General features: G+C 44.1%; 1 protein-coding gene across 1 annotated transcript; it reads right to left on the reverse strand.

The window, feature by feature from the left end:
• Positions 1-1,102: 1,102 nt before the first annotated feature.
• RTBDN (retbindin) lies at positions 1,103-16,294 on the reverse strand. Its single transcript, XM_056570361.1, has 6 exons — positions 16,150-16,294; positions 11,338-11,491; positions 5,339-5,420; positions 5,134-5,262; positions 3,357-3,444; positions 1,103-1,401 (listed from the first exon to the last, which is right to left on the reverse strand). The coding sequence occupies exons 2-6, from the start codon at positions 11,483-11,485 to the stop codon at positions 1,114-1,116; spliced, it is 735 nt and encodes a 244-aa protein (XP_056426336.1). The 5' UTR covers positions 11,486-11,491; positions 16,150-16,294; the 3' UTR covers positions 1,103-1,113.
• Between the last annotated feature and the right edge of the window lie 276 nt (positions 16,295-16,570).

A 16,570-nucleotide genomic window follows, 5' to 3' on the forward strand; every position in this document is an offset into this window, starting at 1 on the left:
TGCCAGTCATTAATGTAACTAAATAAACTGATACTTTTTGATACCTTTCTGTGTGTTCGGACGAATGTATAATCTCTATCTTAGAGGGTTTACCCAGTAATAGAGAAAACGGCCATTTCTGCCAAAAAAACAGCGCCGCACCTGTCTTCAGGTTGTGTTTTGGTATTACACCATGGCTCCAATTCACTTCAATGGAACTGAGCTGCAGTACCACACACAACCTGAAGGCAGGGGTGGTGATGGTTTTTGGAAGAAATTAGCTCTTGATTAACCCTTTAATAGCCCTCACTGTGTGCTGATTGCTTTTGCTAAAACACAGTTGTCCTCTTCGTAGAGATAGAGTTAAAAGGTTGTTCAGGGTGAGTGAAAACCACGATCTGCCAAGGAAAGCGCCGCACCTGTCCTTGGGTTGTCAGGTATTACTCGCAACAGCTGGAGGCACCCTGGTTAGGAAACATTGCGCTACAGCGCTGAGACAAAATTGACTCCTAGTATAAGGCACAACTACTTATAGGTTCTTGATCATATATATCAGTGGTCCTCAACCTGCGGACCTCCAGATGTTGCAAAACTACAACTCCCAGCATGCCCGGACAGCCGTTGGCTGTCCGGGCATGCTGGGAGTTGTAGTTTTGCAACATTTGGAGGTCCGCAGGTTGAAGACCACTGATGTATATCTTCTACCATTGCCACTAGGGACTGCAAAAAAAATAAGCTCGACAGAAGGATAACTTCATTATATTCTTTATTAATATATTCAGATTTGGAGGTATGTATTTCCCACCAAACATCATCATCATCATTTTTATTTTTTTAGGCCACCCCTGCTTGTTGGAGAAATATTAGGATTTTAATTTTTTTATTTTTATTTTTTATTTTTGGTTAGGGGTGGGGTGGGTGTCTATGAATGAGGAGGTGAGGTGGAGACACACACAGAGCGTTGTCACGTATGGGTTAAAGCTCTTTGGCTCAGATTGTGCTTGAAGAGATGTATGTTGAATGCTGCTGCTGGAGTCTGGTCAAGTCTTGAACTTTGGTAACACTTTCGGTAACGAGAAGCAGTTTTAAGGGGCTGACATGGGGCGAGACTGTAACAAAACACTTGTTTTTTCATTACACGCCATTTCCACTGCCGCTACCATCCAGATCTAGTTGGATACTTCTCTTGCGCAAGGCTCTCCTCACCCGTTTGTTATGTTGAATGCTGTGGGGGTCCTGAAAGCAAATCTCTGGATATCCTGACGAGCCCTCCTGGGTGTGGTCTAGCTCTGCGTGGGCGGAGTCAAACTGTGCAGCATCGGCTCCCTCTTCTGGTGGAGTGATGCAGAAGCACTGCTCTGTCATTGCCACAAATGAATGTTTCCAGATGGTATTGCACATCTTTTTCCCTGAACCAAATTTCTGTAAGAAAATGACATAACTTTAGTAAAGGGGTCCTCCGCCGGAAAACATCTTATCCCCTATGTCTGATCATGGGGTCCTGCCACTGACGACCCCGGTGATCTCCGGGCCGGCAGAAGTGGCTTGGAGCTTCCGTGTTTGTGACATCACGCCCCCTCCATTCATGTATGGGAGGGGGGTGATGGCTAGTATGTAGCTGTCATGCCTCCCCCCCCCCCCAAAGACATGAATGGAGGGGGCGTGGTGACTGTAATCGCCAGTGATCTGGCACGGAGCAGAGTTTGCGCCTTGCACCGGATGATTGGGGTGCTGCAGTGGAGATCGAGGGGGTCCCCAGCGGCAGGAACTCTGCGATTAGACATCTTATCCCAAATCCTTTTGCATAGGGGATTAGATGTTTCCCGGCGGAGTACCCCTTTAAGGAGGCATAACATGTGATTGTATTAGTAAATAAATAAATATAAATAATATATATGTGTTTTTTTTGTTTGTCTTTTAAATGTAATGTTGTTTTTTTTTTTTTTTTTGTATAATTTTATAGGTTTGTAACTGTTCTTCTAATCTACCAATCTTAAGAGTAGTCTGGTGGAGAAAAAGTTATCCGCTAACCCGGGAGAGCCGAAGATAGCTGAATGGCTCTTTCTTATAGCTATATGGAGAGGGCGGGGGTCATGACGTGCCACTCTGGGGGAGAGCCAGCAGATCTCCATACAGGAAATCTTATCCCCTGTCTTTTGGATAGGGGGAGTGTTCCCCTCCCCCCCCCCCCCCCACCCTTTTTACAGACTACTCCTTCATGGAAATGAATAGAGATGAGCGAATTTACAGTAAATTCGATTCGTCACGAACTTCTCGGCTTGGCAGTTGATGGCTTATCCTGCATAAATTAGTTCAGCTTTCAGGTGCTCCCGTGGGCTGGAAAAGGTGGATACAGTCCTAGAAGACTCTTTCCTAGGACTGTATCCACCTTTTCCAGCCCACCGGAGCACCTGAAAGCTGAACTAATTTATGCAGGATAAGTCATCAACTGCTGAGCCGAGAAGTTCATGACGAATCGAATTTACTGTAAATTCGCTCATCTCTAGAAATGAACTACGGCAGTGACATGACTCTGTCACCAGGATAAGTGATAATTGTGTGATCCGTGGGGGTCTGATCTATAAAAAGGGCGATTCCTGAATCCCCTGTATGAGGGGAGCAGTAGTGCTTCAGGGGGAAGTGTCTTGATTGCAAGGTGTCCGAACGATCCCCCCGCGATCTCCTGCATGGTACCACGGTTCTCTCCAGGAATGGAGCATGTCAACCCTTGCATGAAACGCTGGCCGACATGCCCCCCTCCATTTATCTCTCTGGGAGAGCTGGAGATAGTGTTTGTGTATCTCAGCCTCTCCTATGAAGATACAGGGAGGGAGGGTGTCGGGCAGTGCTTCGGTCATGCTCTTTACCTGGGGAGAGCCTGGTCCCTTGCAGAAAATCGCAGGGGTCTCAGCGATCAGACCACCACGATCAGATACTTATCCCCTATCTTTGGGTAGGGGATAAGTTGTCCTGCACCACAGTACTCCTTTAATGACCTCTGCTTCATTTACTTCCCCTGTGTATCAGTTTTACCTTGTATAGGGGGTCTAGGATCAATGCCTAGATCTACACTGTCCAGAAGGGGAGGTGGTCTGTGACCTTTCACATTGATAGGATAAAAAGGCTTTCCAACGTGGTAAGAGGATATTCAGCCCAGACCACCCCCATATTGGGATAAATGCCACTCATGCTTTAGGATGATGGGATAATTCAGACCTGTTATTCAGTATGGTCGGATTATTGTAAGCATTCCTATGGATGCAGGTGTCAGCACTCCTAATGGTTTCTAGTACCACTGCTTGTACACATGGCGTCTGGGAGAGTAGTGAGTGTGATGGGCATATGAAAGGATTTGTATATTGGGTTCACCTACTGACCTGCTTGTATGTGATACAGCCTTTACTGCAGTTGGTTTTGAGGTCTGTAGTCTCTGAACATATTAAGTCGTCTTTGCATGCGTCAAACCTATAATGAGAAGAGCGGTTTTCTACATAAGATATCATATGGAAGGGGTGAAGCTTTACTTTCCGTCCTTACAGTAAAAACCTACTTATATCCTTAATCTCCTTAGGCAATAGAAAAAAAAAATCCAGGTCTTGTTTCTCTCCTGTCAAGAATACAACTACTATAATACTGGTCCTATATACAAGAATATAACTACTATAATACTGCTCCTATATATAAGAATATAACTACTATAATACTGCCTCCTATATACAAGAATATAACTACTATAATACTGCCTCCTATATACAAGAATATAACTACTATAATACTGCCCCTATATACAAGAATATAACTACTATAATACTACTCCTATATACAAGAATATAACTACTATAATACTGCCTCCTATGTACAAGATTATTACTACTATAATACTGCCTCCTATATACAAGAATATAACTACTGTAATACTGTTCCTATATACAAGAATATAACTACTATAATACTGCCCCCTATGTACAAGAATATAACTCCTATAATACTGCCTCCTATATACAAGAATATAACTACTATAATACTGCCCCTATGTACAAGAATATAACTACTATAATACTGCCCCCTATGTACAAGAATATAACTACTATAATACTGCCTCCTATGTACAAGAATATAACTACTATAATACTGCCTCCTATGTACAAGATTACTACTATAATACTGCCTCCTATATACAAGAATATAACTACTATAATACTGCCCCCTATGTACAAGAATATAACTACTATAATACTGCCCCCTATATACAAGAATATAACTACTATAATACTGCCTCCTATGTACAAGATTACTACTATAATACTGCCTCCTATATACAAGAATATAACTACTATAATACTGTTCCTATATACAAGAATATAACTACTATAATACTGCCCCTATGTACAAGAATATAACTACTATAATACTGCCCCTATGTACAAGAATATAACTACTATAATATTGCTCCTATATACAAGAATATAACTACTATAATACTGCCTCCTATATACAAGAATATAACTACTATAATACTGCCCCTATATACAAGAATATAACTCCTATAATACTGCCTCCTATATACAAGAATATAACTACTATAATACTGCCTCCTATGTACAAGAATATAACTACTATAATACTGCCTCCTATATACAAGAATATAACTACTATAATACTGCTCCTATATACAAGAATATAACTACTATAATACCGCCTCCTGTGTGCAAGAATATAACTCCTATAATGCAGGGGAAAAGAAAAAATTGTCACTTGCACTTAAAACTTCACTTTATTTCTTCATATTAAAAACTGCATCGGTGGACATTGGGATGCCGGGTGTTTGACCGCAAAACTGTTGCCTCATGTCTCACCGCTGAGCGTCCGCTGAGGCGGTTCCCATGTCCACCGATGCAGTTATTAATATGAAGCAATAAAGTGAAGTTTTAGGTGCCATTGAGAATTTTCTATTTTTATAGCTTTTTTCCTGTCGTGTGCACCCTATATTATTTTTCCCTCTCCTGGCTTTTTCATTATATGGCATTTTTGCATGAAATGTTATGCCTGTGTAGTATTACCGCCCAGCTGTCTTCTTACCGTGCCTATAACTTGTATAACACTGCCCACTATGTAGGATATTTCATCTTATAGCAGTACATAGTGTAATCTTACCATTCATCACAGAATGATTTACAGATGGGCAGCTCATGTATTCCAGCAGTAGACCCGGGGAGCCCCCACTTGGAGAGGTGGGGAGAGCAGAGATACATACATAGCACTCGGCTGACATATTCCTCACACCTATAGAACAAGCATGGAGATCATTTATACCATATAATGCAAACAACCATCAGAAACAACATGGACGCATAGTTACCTGGAACTGAGGGAATTGCAGCCCGCCCATGGGAAGGGGAGAGAGGAAGCAGCGTCTATATGTTCCTGGGAACAACATGAATCTAGAACAAGGAGGAACAATGAATCGGTCATGGGAGCAGTGTTTAGAGATGCTGCAGTCATAGGTTCTGTCTACTGAGTACTGAACCTCCTTATGGGTGGAAAGAAAAGTGTTAGAGGACAAACAGGAGCAAGATGGATGGAGGTGGTCCCAAAAACTATGATCTCCTAATTGAGAAGTTTAAATGGGCACTGTCAGATGCTAAAACATTTTAGATGTTACTGATTAAAATGAAAGTCCTTTTTTAAGATGGTTGTTTAATTTTTTTTTTTGATATTCAATAAAGAAAATCCCACCACTAGAGGTCCCCATACGTTCTTGGACACTAACCAGTCCTGCAGTAGCATCAGGCTTGTCCATTAGTCATGGACAAGAGATGACTCATGAACAAGGTTGCATGAGCAGACACACCAATCACCTCCCACCACCACAAGGAGGGACATGCCCCCTCCCACCACACACCAATCACCTCCCACCATAAGGGAGGGACACACCCCATCCCACCACACACACACACCCCAATAACCTCCCACCACCACAAGGAGGGACATGCCCCCTCCCACCACACACCAATCACCTCCCACCACCACAAGGAGGGACATGCCCCCTCCCACCACACACCAATCACCTCCCACCACCACAAGGAGGGACATGCCCCCTCCCACCACACACCAATCACCTCCCACCACATGGAGGGACATGCCACCACACACCAATCACCTCCCACCAACACAAGGGAGGGACATGCCCCCTCCCACCACCACCAAAAGGGAGGGAAACGCCCCCTCACACCACACACCAATCACCTCCCACCACCACAAGGAGGGACATGCCCCCTCCCACCACACACCAATCACCTCCCACCATAAGGGAGGGACACGCCCCATCCTACCACACACCAGTTACCTCCCACCACCACAAGGAGGGACATGCCCCCTCCCACCACACACCAGTTACCTCCCACCACCACAAGGGAGGGACATGCCCCCTCCCACCACTCACCAATCACCTTCCACTACCAAAAGGGAGGGACACGCCCCCTCCCACCACACACCAATCATCTCCCACACAAGGGAGGGACACGCCATTGTGGTCAATGTACATGGTCAGGTTTAGGTACTGAGTAATATATTTTATTTAATTTTTGGATCTGACACGTAGGCTTTAAAAGAAATCTGTTAGCAGTAAATGTTGGTGTATACTGTTAGCAGTAAATGTTAGCGTATACTGTTAGCAGTAAATGTTGGTGTATACTGTTAGCAGTAAATGTTAGCGTATACTGTTAGCAGTAAATGTTAGTGTATACTGTTAGCAGTAAATGTTAGTGTATACTGTTAGCAGTAAATGTTAGTGTATACTGTTAGCAGTAAATGTTAGTGTATATTGTTAGCAGTAAATGTTAGTGTATACTGTTAGCAGTAAATGTTAGTGTATACTGTTAGTAGTAAATGTTAGTGTATACTGTTAGTAGTAAATGTTAGTGTATACTGTTAGCAGTAAATGTTAGTGTATACTGTTAGCAGTAAATGTTAGTGTATACTGTTAGCAGTAAATGTTAGTGTATACTGTTAGCAGTAAATGTTAGTGTATACTGTTAGCAGTAAATGTTAGTGTATACTGTTAGCAGTAAATGTTAGTGTATACTGTTAGCAGTAAATGTTAGTGTATACTGTTAGTAGTAAATGTTAGTGTATACTGTTAGCAGTAAATGTTAGTGTATACTATTAGCAGTAAATGTTAGTGTATACTGTTAGCAGCATGTGTTGAGAGCTGCAGACACTGCTGGATAGGTGTTAGGGTATATAAGCAAACTGAACCGTTCCTGGAGATGATAGTTGATACCAAACTTATAAAAGTGTTAGAGGACAAACGGGAGCAAGATGGATGGAGGTGGTCCCAAAAACTATGAACTCCTAATTGAGAAGTTTAAATGGGCACTGTCAGATGCTAAAACTTTTTAGATTTTACTGATAAAAATTAAAGGCCTTTTTTAAGATGGTTGTTTAATTTATTTTTTAATATTCAATAAAGAAAATCCCACCACTAGAGGTCCCCATACGTTCTTGGACACTAACCAGTCCTGCAGTAGCATCAGGCTTGTCCATTAGTCATGGACAAGAGATGACTCATGAACAAGGTTGCATGAGCAGACACACCAATCACCTCCCACCACCACAAGGAGGGACATGCCCCCTCCCACCACACACCAATCACCTCCCACCATAAGGGAGGGACACGTTCCATCCCACCACACACACCAATCACCTCCCACCACCACAAGGAGGGACATGCCCCCTCCCACCACCACAAGGAGGGACATGCCCCCTCCCACCACACACCAATCACCTCCCACCATAAGGGAGGGACACGCCCCATCCCACCACACACACCAATAACCTCCCACCACCACAAGGAGGGACATGCCCCCTCCCACCACACACCAATCACCTCCCACCACCACAAGGAGGGACATGCCCCCTCCCACCACACACCAATCACCTCCCACCACCACAAGGAGGGACATGCCCCCTCCCACCACACACCTATCACCTCCCACCACAAGGAGGGACATGCCCCCTCCCACCACACACCAATCACCTCCCACCAACACAAGGGAGGGACATGCCCCCTCCCACCACCACAAGGGAGGGACATGCCCCCTCCCAACACACACCAATCACCTCCCACCACCACCAAAAGGAGGGAAACGCCCCCTCACACCAATCACCTCCCACCACCTCAAGGAGGGACATGCCCCCTCCCACCACACACCAATCACCTCCCACCACAAGGGAGGGACACGCCCCATCCTACCACACACCAGTTACCTCCCACCGCCACAAGGGGGGGGACATGCCCCCTCTCACCACACACCAATCACCTCCCACCACAAGGGAGGGACACGCCCCATCCTACCACACACCAGTTACCTCCCACCACCACAAGGAGGGACATGCCCCCTCCCACCACACACCAGTTACCTCCCACCACCACAAGGGAGGGACATGCCCCCTCCCACCACTCACCAATCACCTCCCACCACAAGGGAGGGACACGCCCCATCCTACCACACACCAGTTACCTCCCACCACCACAAGGGAGGGACATGCCCCCTCCCACCACACACCAATCACCTCCCACCACAAGGGAGTGACACGCCCCATCCTACCACACACCAGTTACCTCCCACCACCACAAGGAGGGACATGCCCCCTCCCACCACACACCAGTTACCTCCCACCACCAAAAGGGAGGGACACGCCCCCTCCCACCACACACCAATCATCTCCCACACAAGGGAGGGACACGCCCTTGTGGTCAATGTACATGGTCAGGTTTAGGTACTGAGTAATATATTTTATTTATTTTTTGGATCTGACACGTAGGCTTTAAAAGAAATCTGTTAGCAGTAAATGTTAGTGTATACTGTTAGCAGTGGGGATTTTCTCCTACTCTGGACAGTTCTTAAAATGGACAGAGATGTCAGCAGAGAGCACTGTGCTCGTGATGTCAGCAGAGAGCTCTGTGTTCCGAAAAGAAAAGAATTTCCTCTATAGTATTCGGAAGCTAATAAGTACTGGAAGGATTAAGATTTTTTAATAGAAGTAATTTACAAATCTGTTTAACTTTCTGGCTCCAGTTTATTTAAAAAAAAAAAAAAAAGTTTTCCACCGGAGTACCCCTTTAAGGAAATCTAAGAAAATTTTGATCAGGCGTGGTCCCATGGCTGAGACCCCCACATGTCAGTAGAGGAAGCAGGGGGAAGTGTGCACTAGGGCACTTTTCTACCTGGTTCACAACGATCTACACAGATAGCGTTGTGAACCAGCCGATATAAATAGGACTTTTATGCTCAGGAAAATAGCCGTATAAAGTCCTTTCTCTAATGCTCCTTGGGGGTGTAGGCTCATGGGGGGACATGTATCATTATTTGTGTATGGTAGAAGCAGTTTACCCCTTTTCCCGAATTCTAAATTATGAGCAGAAGCGCTAAATTTATCAATCAAGCGCAATGAGCTCCATAAATTGCGGGTAAATATAATAATCTCCTCAATCCACTCTTTGGAAAATAGAATCAATGATTTAGAGCATCTTGCTACGTTAAGTCCAAGATGGCTTATATTTGCGCAAAAAAAACAGCTCTTGCGGCAAAATTTTTGGTGTAAAGGAAAAGTACGCAGTTAATAAATCCATGTGTACTATAGATGTCACTCCAAGGTACCCTGATTCAGCCACATCTGGACGACATGCTCTACCAAAACGTGCACAAAAAAATGCACAAAAAAAGGGCTTGCGCAAAATTTAGCGCAAACAAATACACACAAAACAGGGGTAAAATCTTTGATACATGTCCCCCATGGACTGCAATCAACCACATGGTGTAGCCATTAAAGGGTGGTCCAGTGAAAAACAACTGATCCCCTAACCACATAATAGGGTATGTGTCTAATTGGAAGGGGTCCGTCTGTTGGGACCCCCTGCGATCTCCTAAACGAGACCAGACTCTCTGAGAGGGGCACACGCGCCATTTATTTCTACAGGAGCATTGGAGATGCCTGAGTACAGCACTCGGATCTCTTTGGGTCTCCCATAGAAATGAATGGAACGCTTGCCGTCTGCAGCATGTGCTTATCCCAGAGAGCTGGTCCCGTTCAGGATATCGCGGGGGGGGGGGATGTCCTAACACTGGGACCCCCGCGATCAGGCACTTATGCACTAACCTGTGGGATAGGAAACTATGCACTAACCTGTGGGATAGAAGACACTGGGACCCCCCCGTGATCTCTAACTTAGTTATATTCTACACTACTCCTTTAACCCTTAAGGACGCAGCCCTTTTTCACCTTAAGGACTGAGCCCTTTTTCGCAATTCTGACCGCCGTCGCTTTACGAATTAATAACGCTTTTACCGAATTTCATGAAAATTTTGAAAATTTAGCATTTTTCTAACTTTGAAGCTCTCTACTTGTAAGGAAAATGGATATTCCAAATACATTTTATTTTTATTCACAAATACAATATGTCCACTTTATGTTGGCATCATAAAATGGACATATTTTTGCTTTTTGAAAAAATTAGAGGGCTTCAAAGTAGAGCAGCAATTTTCAAAAATGTCATGAAAATTGCAAAATCTGAAGGGACAGATGTTACAGAACTACAACTCCAAGCATGCCTGGGCAGTCTAGACATGCTGAGAGTTGTAGTTTTGCAACATCTGGAGGGCTACCGTTTGGGCACCACTGTGACAGTGGTCTCCAAACTGTGACCCTCCAGATGTTGCAAAACTACAACTCCCAGCATGCCCAGACAGCCCGTCTCAGGACCCCCCTCGGCAATGTGCCGGGATGTCTGCTGAATGATTTCAGCAGGCATTCCGGTCCGGTCCCCAACCGGCTAGCGGCGGGGACCAGAATTCCCACGGGCGTATGCATACGCCCCACGTCCTTAAGGACTCAGGATGCAGGGTGTATGCATACGCCCGGCGTCAAGAGGTTAAAGGAAACCTCCTGCACTGGAACAGGAAGAGTGGAACAGGATGGCCATCAACAAGATGGGTGAAAACATTGATAGGACTAGGATATTGATACAGATGACAAGGCATTCTGAAGACCACTCTTAAAGGGGTACTCCGCTGCTCAGCATTCTGAACAAAATGTTCTGACCGCTTAGAGCCAGTGCCGGGGGTTCATGATGTTACGTCCTGTCCCTGGTGACGTCACGTCCAGCCCCCTCAATGCAAGTCTATGAGAGGGGGCGTAGCAGCTGCCACGCCCCCTCCCATAGACTTGCATTGAGGGGGCAGGACAAGATGTCACCAGGGGGCGGCCCGTAATGTCACGAGGCACCGGCTCTAAGCGTTGTCATGAAACACTTTCCAGTTCCAACCCACAAGCCTCAGTGGTACAGGGTATACTCACGACTTGAATACTGCTGGCACTTGGTCAGTCCAGGCTCAGGACTGGCCGTCAACTTCTGCCTCTTCTTTACTACACAAGTATCTGAGGACCCAGTAGATTGGGAGAATATAAGAAAAGAGGAGAGGAGGCAGAGGAACAATGGAGACATTCTTTCCTGGGAGGAGAAAAGAAAAATATATAATCTTCATATTGATAATATTATTTATGCTACAATGTTCTATTATAGTAACCCGACTTCTGGGCCATTTATTACCTTATAACATCTTATTACAGTAACCCGGCTCCTGATCCTCTTATTACCTTATAACATCTTATTACAGTAACCCGGCTCCTGATCCTCTTATTACCCTATAACATCTTATTACAATAACCCGGCTCCTGATCCTCTTATTATCCTATAACATCTTATTACAGTAACCTGGCTCCTGATCCTCTTATTACCCCTATGACATCTTATTACAGTAACCCGGCTCCTGATACTCTTATTACCCCTATAACATCTTATTACAGTAACCCGGCTCCTGATCCTCTTATTACCTTATAACATCTTATTACAGTAACCCGGCTCCTGATCCTCTTATTACCCCTATAACATCTTATTACAGTAACCCGGCTCCTGATCCTCTTATTACCCTATAATATCTTATTACAGTAACCCGGCTCCTGATCCTCTTATTACCCCTATAACATGTTATTACAGTAACCCGGCTCCTGATCCTCTTATTACCCTATAACATCTTATTACAGTAACCCGGCTCCTGATCCTCTTATTACCCCTATAACATCTTATTACAGTAACTCGGCTCCTGATCCTCTTATTACCCTATAACATCTTATTACAGTAACCCGGCTCCTGATCCTCTTATTACCCCTATAACATCTTATTACAGTAACCCGGCTCCTGATCCTCTTATTACCATATAACATCTTATTACAGTAACCCGGCTCCTGATCCTCTTATTACCCTATAACATCTTATTACAGTAACCCGGCTCCTGATCCTCTTATTACCCTATAACATCTTATTATAGTAACCCGGCTCCTGATCCTCTTATTACCCTATAACATCTTATTACAGTAACCCGGCTCCTGATCCTCTTATTACCCTATAACATCTTCTTACAGTAACCCGACTCCTGATCCTCTTATTACCCTATAACATCTTATTACAGTAACCCGGCTCCTGATCCTCTTATTACCCTATAACATCTTATTACAGTAACCCGGCTCCTGATCCTCTTATTACCCCTATAACATCTTATTACAGTAACCCGGCTCCTGATCCTCTTATTACCCTATAACATCTTATTACAGTAACCCGGCTCCTGATCCTCTTATTACCCTATAACATCTTATTACAGTAACCCGGCTCCTGATCCTCTTATTACCTTATAACATCTTATTATAGTAACCCGGCTCCTGATCCTCTTATTACCCCTATAACATCTTATTACAGTAACCCGGCTCCTGATCCTCTTATTACCCTATAACATCTTATTACAGTAACCCGGCTCCTGATCCTCTTATCACCCCTATAACATCTTATTACAGTAACCCGGCTCCTGATCCTCTTATTACCCTATAACATCTTATTACAGTAACCCGGCTCCTGATCCTCTTATTACCCTATAACATCTTATTACAGTAACCCCCGGCTCCTGATCCTCTTATTACCCTATAACATCTTATTACAGTAACCCGGCTCCTGATCCTATTATTACCCCTATAACATCTTATTATAGTAACCCGACTCCTGATCCTCTTATTACCCTATAACATCTTATTACAGTAACCCGGCTCCTGATCCTCTTATTACCCTATAACATCTTATTACAGTAACCCGGCTCCTGATCCTCTTATTACTCTATAACATCTTATTACAATAACCCGGCTCCTGATCCTATTATTACCCCTATAACATCTTATTACAGTAACCCGGCTCTCGATCCTATTATTACCCCTATAACATCTTATTATAGTAACCCGCCTCCTGATCCTCTTATTACCCTATAACATCTTATTACAGTAACCCAGCTCCTGATCCTCTTATTACCCTATAACATCTTATTACAGTAACCTGGATCCTGATCCTCTTATTACCCTATAACATCTTATTACAGTAACCCGGCTCCTGATCCCCTTATTACACTTTAACATCTTATTACAGTAACCCGGCTCCTGATCCTCTTATTACCCTATAACATCTTATTACAGTAACCCCCGGCTCCTGATCCTCTTATTACCCTATAACATCTTATTACAGTAACCCGGCTCCTGATCCTATTATTACCCCTATAACATCTTATTATAGTAACCCGACTCCTGATCCTCTTATTACCCTATAACATCTTATTACAGTAACCCGGCTCCTGATCCTCTTATTACCCTATAACATCTTATTACAGTAACCCGGCTCCTGATCCTCTTATTACTCTATAACATCTTATTACAATAACCCGGCTCCTGATCCTATTATTACCCCTATAACATCTTATTACAGTAACCCGGCTCTCGATCCTATTATTACCCCTATAACATCTTATTATAGTAACCCGACTCCTGATCCCCTTATTACCCTATAACATCTTATTACAGTAACCCGGCTCCTGATCCTCTTATTACCCTATAACATCTTATTACAGTAACCCGGCTCCTGATCCCCTTATTACCCTATAACATCTTATTACAGTAACCCGGCTCCTGATCCCCTTATTACCCTATAACATCTTATTACAGTAACCTGGCTCCTGATCCTCTTATTACCCTATAACGTCTTATTACAGTAACCCGGCTCCTGATCCTCTTATTACCCTATAACATCTTATTACAGTAACCCGGCTCCTGATCCCCTCATTACCCTATAACATCTTATTACAGTAACCCGGCTCCTGATCCTATTATTACCCCTATAACATCTTATTACAGTAACCCGGCTCCTGATCCTCTTATTACCCTATAACATCTTATTACAGTAACCCGGCTCCTGATCCCCTTATTACCCTATAACATCTTATTACAGTAACCCGGCTCCTGATCCCCTTATTACCCTATAACATCTTATTACAGTAACCTGGCTCCTGATCCTCTTATTACCCTATAACGTCTTATTACAGTAACCCGGCTCCTGATCCTCTTATTACCCTATAACATCTTATTACAGTAACCCGGCTCCTGATCCCCTTATTACCCTATAACATCTTATTACAGTAACCCGGCTCCTGATCCTATTATTACCCCTATAACATCTTATTACAGTAACCCGGCTCCTGATCCTCTTATTACCCTATAACATCTTATTACAGTAACCCGGCTCCTGATCCCCTTATTACCCTATAACATCTTATTACAGTAACCCGGCTCCTGATCCCCTTATTACCCTATAACATCTTATTACAGTAACCCGGCTCCTGATCCTCTTATTACCCTATAACGTCTTATTACAGTAACCCGGCTCCTGATCCTCTTATTACCCTATAACATCTTATTACAGTAACCCGGCTCCTGATCCCCTTATTACCCTTTAACATCTTATTACAGTAACCCGGCTCCTGATCCTCTTATTACCCTAAAACATCTTATTACAGTAACCCGGCTCCTGATCCCCTTATTACCCTATAACATCTTATTACAGTAACCCGGCTCCTGATCCTCTTATTACCCTATAACATCTTATTACAGTAACCCGGCTCCTGATCCCCTTATTACCCTATAACGTCTTATTACAGTAACCCGGCTCCTGATCCTCTTATTACCCTATAACATCTTATTACAGTAACCCGGCTCCTGATCCTCTTATTACCCTATAACATCTTATTACAGTAACCCGGCTCCTGATCCCCTTATTACCCTATAACATCTTATTACAGTAACCCGGCTCCTGATCCCCTTATTACCCTATAACATCTTATTACAGTAACCCGGCTCCTGATCCTCTTATTACCCTATAACGTCTTATTACAGTAACCCGGCTCCTGATCCTCTTATTACCCTATAACATCTTATTACAGTAACCCGGCTCCTGATCCTATTATTACCCCTATAACATCTTATTACAGTAACCCGGCTCCTGATCCTCTTATTACCCTATAACATCTTATTACAGTAACCCGGCTCCTGATCCTCTTATTACAGTAACCCGGGCTCCTGATCCTATTATTACCCCTATAACATCTTATTACAGTAACCCGACTCCTGATCCTCTTATTACCCCTATAACATCTTATTACAGTAACCCGGCTCCTGACCCTCTTATTACCTTATAACATCTTATCACAATAACCTGGCTCCTGACCCTTTTATTAACCCTATAACATCTTATCACCTGGGGTCTTGATCCTTTTATTACTCCTGTCACCTTTTATACCAGTGACCCAGCTCCAGAGCTTCATTCTAAGCTCTGGAGTGTGTCTGTGTTATTTTCCGTGCGTCACCTGTGACATCTCTGATGCCGTTCTTCGCGTGGCCCTGACAGGTTGTGAACACTTCATATTACAGATTAACCCTGTAATTCATTTATACACAAGCTTCCTGCCCCCCTTGCACTGTACAGTACCTGCTGTTACGTAGCACGCACTGTGTCTCACTATAGCACACATGTATAGCGGTGAGTGGCGGATTTTGTTGGTACGGCAGTATTGCATGCAGTCACCTGTTGCTATGATCTCCTCATCTGCAGTCATAGACATTATTGCATATTTATGCCGCGGTCAGAATAATCTCTATCTCCAGCCCGCTGACCACTTTCTAGCGTCTGTCCCTGTACTGCGTCCCCCTCATCACCCCCATTATCCCATGTTCTGCTCCAGCTCTCACCTTGATGCTGTGTTGCTGGGCTGCAGGCTGGTACCTGTCGCAGTTGCTGTCGTGTGTCTTCCCTATGCAGTGATTCTGCCTCCCGTATCTAAAGATTCCCTGCCTACCCCCTCCCTGTCTACATCACATCCCCTTATCTCCTCCCTCCTCCTCCTCCCCCTGCCGGACCGGCCACTTGGAGTCACCTGCTCCATAGAGACTAATCTATCAATGTCCCTTGTCCGTGTATTGACCTCATATGCAGCATTCTCCTCAGGGATTGTCTGTATCCCAGGGCACCACATAGACGTGCACTGCTGTGACATAACCCTATGCAGAGCCCGTGTTCTCCAGTCATTTCTGCTTCTCGTCATTGTCATTCTCCGTCTTATCTTCTGTCATTTATTGTCTTTAGTCTAAGCATTAGGGCAGTGGTGCCCAG

Source organism: Hyla sarda, chromosome 4 (assembly GCF_029499605.1).
Source record: "Hyla sarda isolate aHylSar1 chromosome 4, aHylSar1.hap1, whole genome shotgun sequence".
Classification (NCBI taxonomy): Eukaryota; Metazoa; Chordata; class Amphibia; order Anura; family Hylidae; genus Hyla; species Hyla sarda.

Bases quoted from the DNA above. Each gene is read 5' to 3' on its own strand.
- RTBDN (XM_056570361.1), bottom strand. From the start codon at position 11,485: ATGTCTCCATTGTTCCTCTGCCTCCTCTCCTCTTTTCTTATATTCTCC. The intron at 5,421-11,337 runs GTGAGTATACCC...TCCTTGTTCTAG, and splicing joins GTGCCAGCAGTATTCAAGTC to ATTCATGTTGTTCCCAGGAA. The intron at 3,445-5,133 runs GTAAGATTACAC...TTCTCATTATAG, and splicing joins AAATCATTCTGTGATGAATG to GTTTGACGCATGCAAAGACG.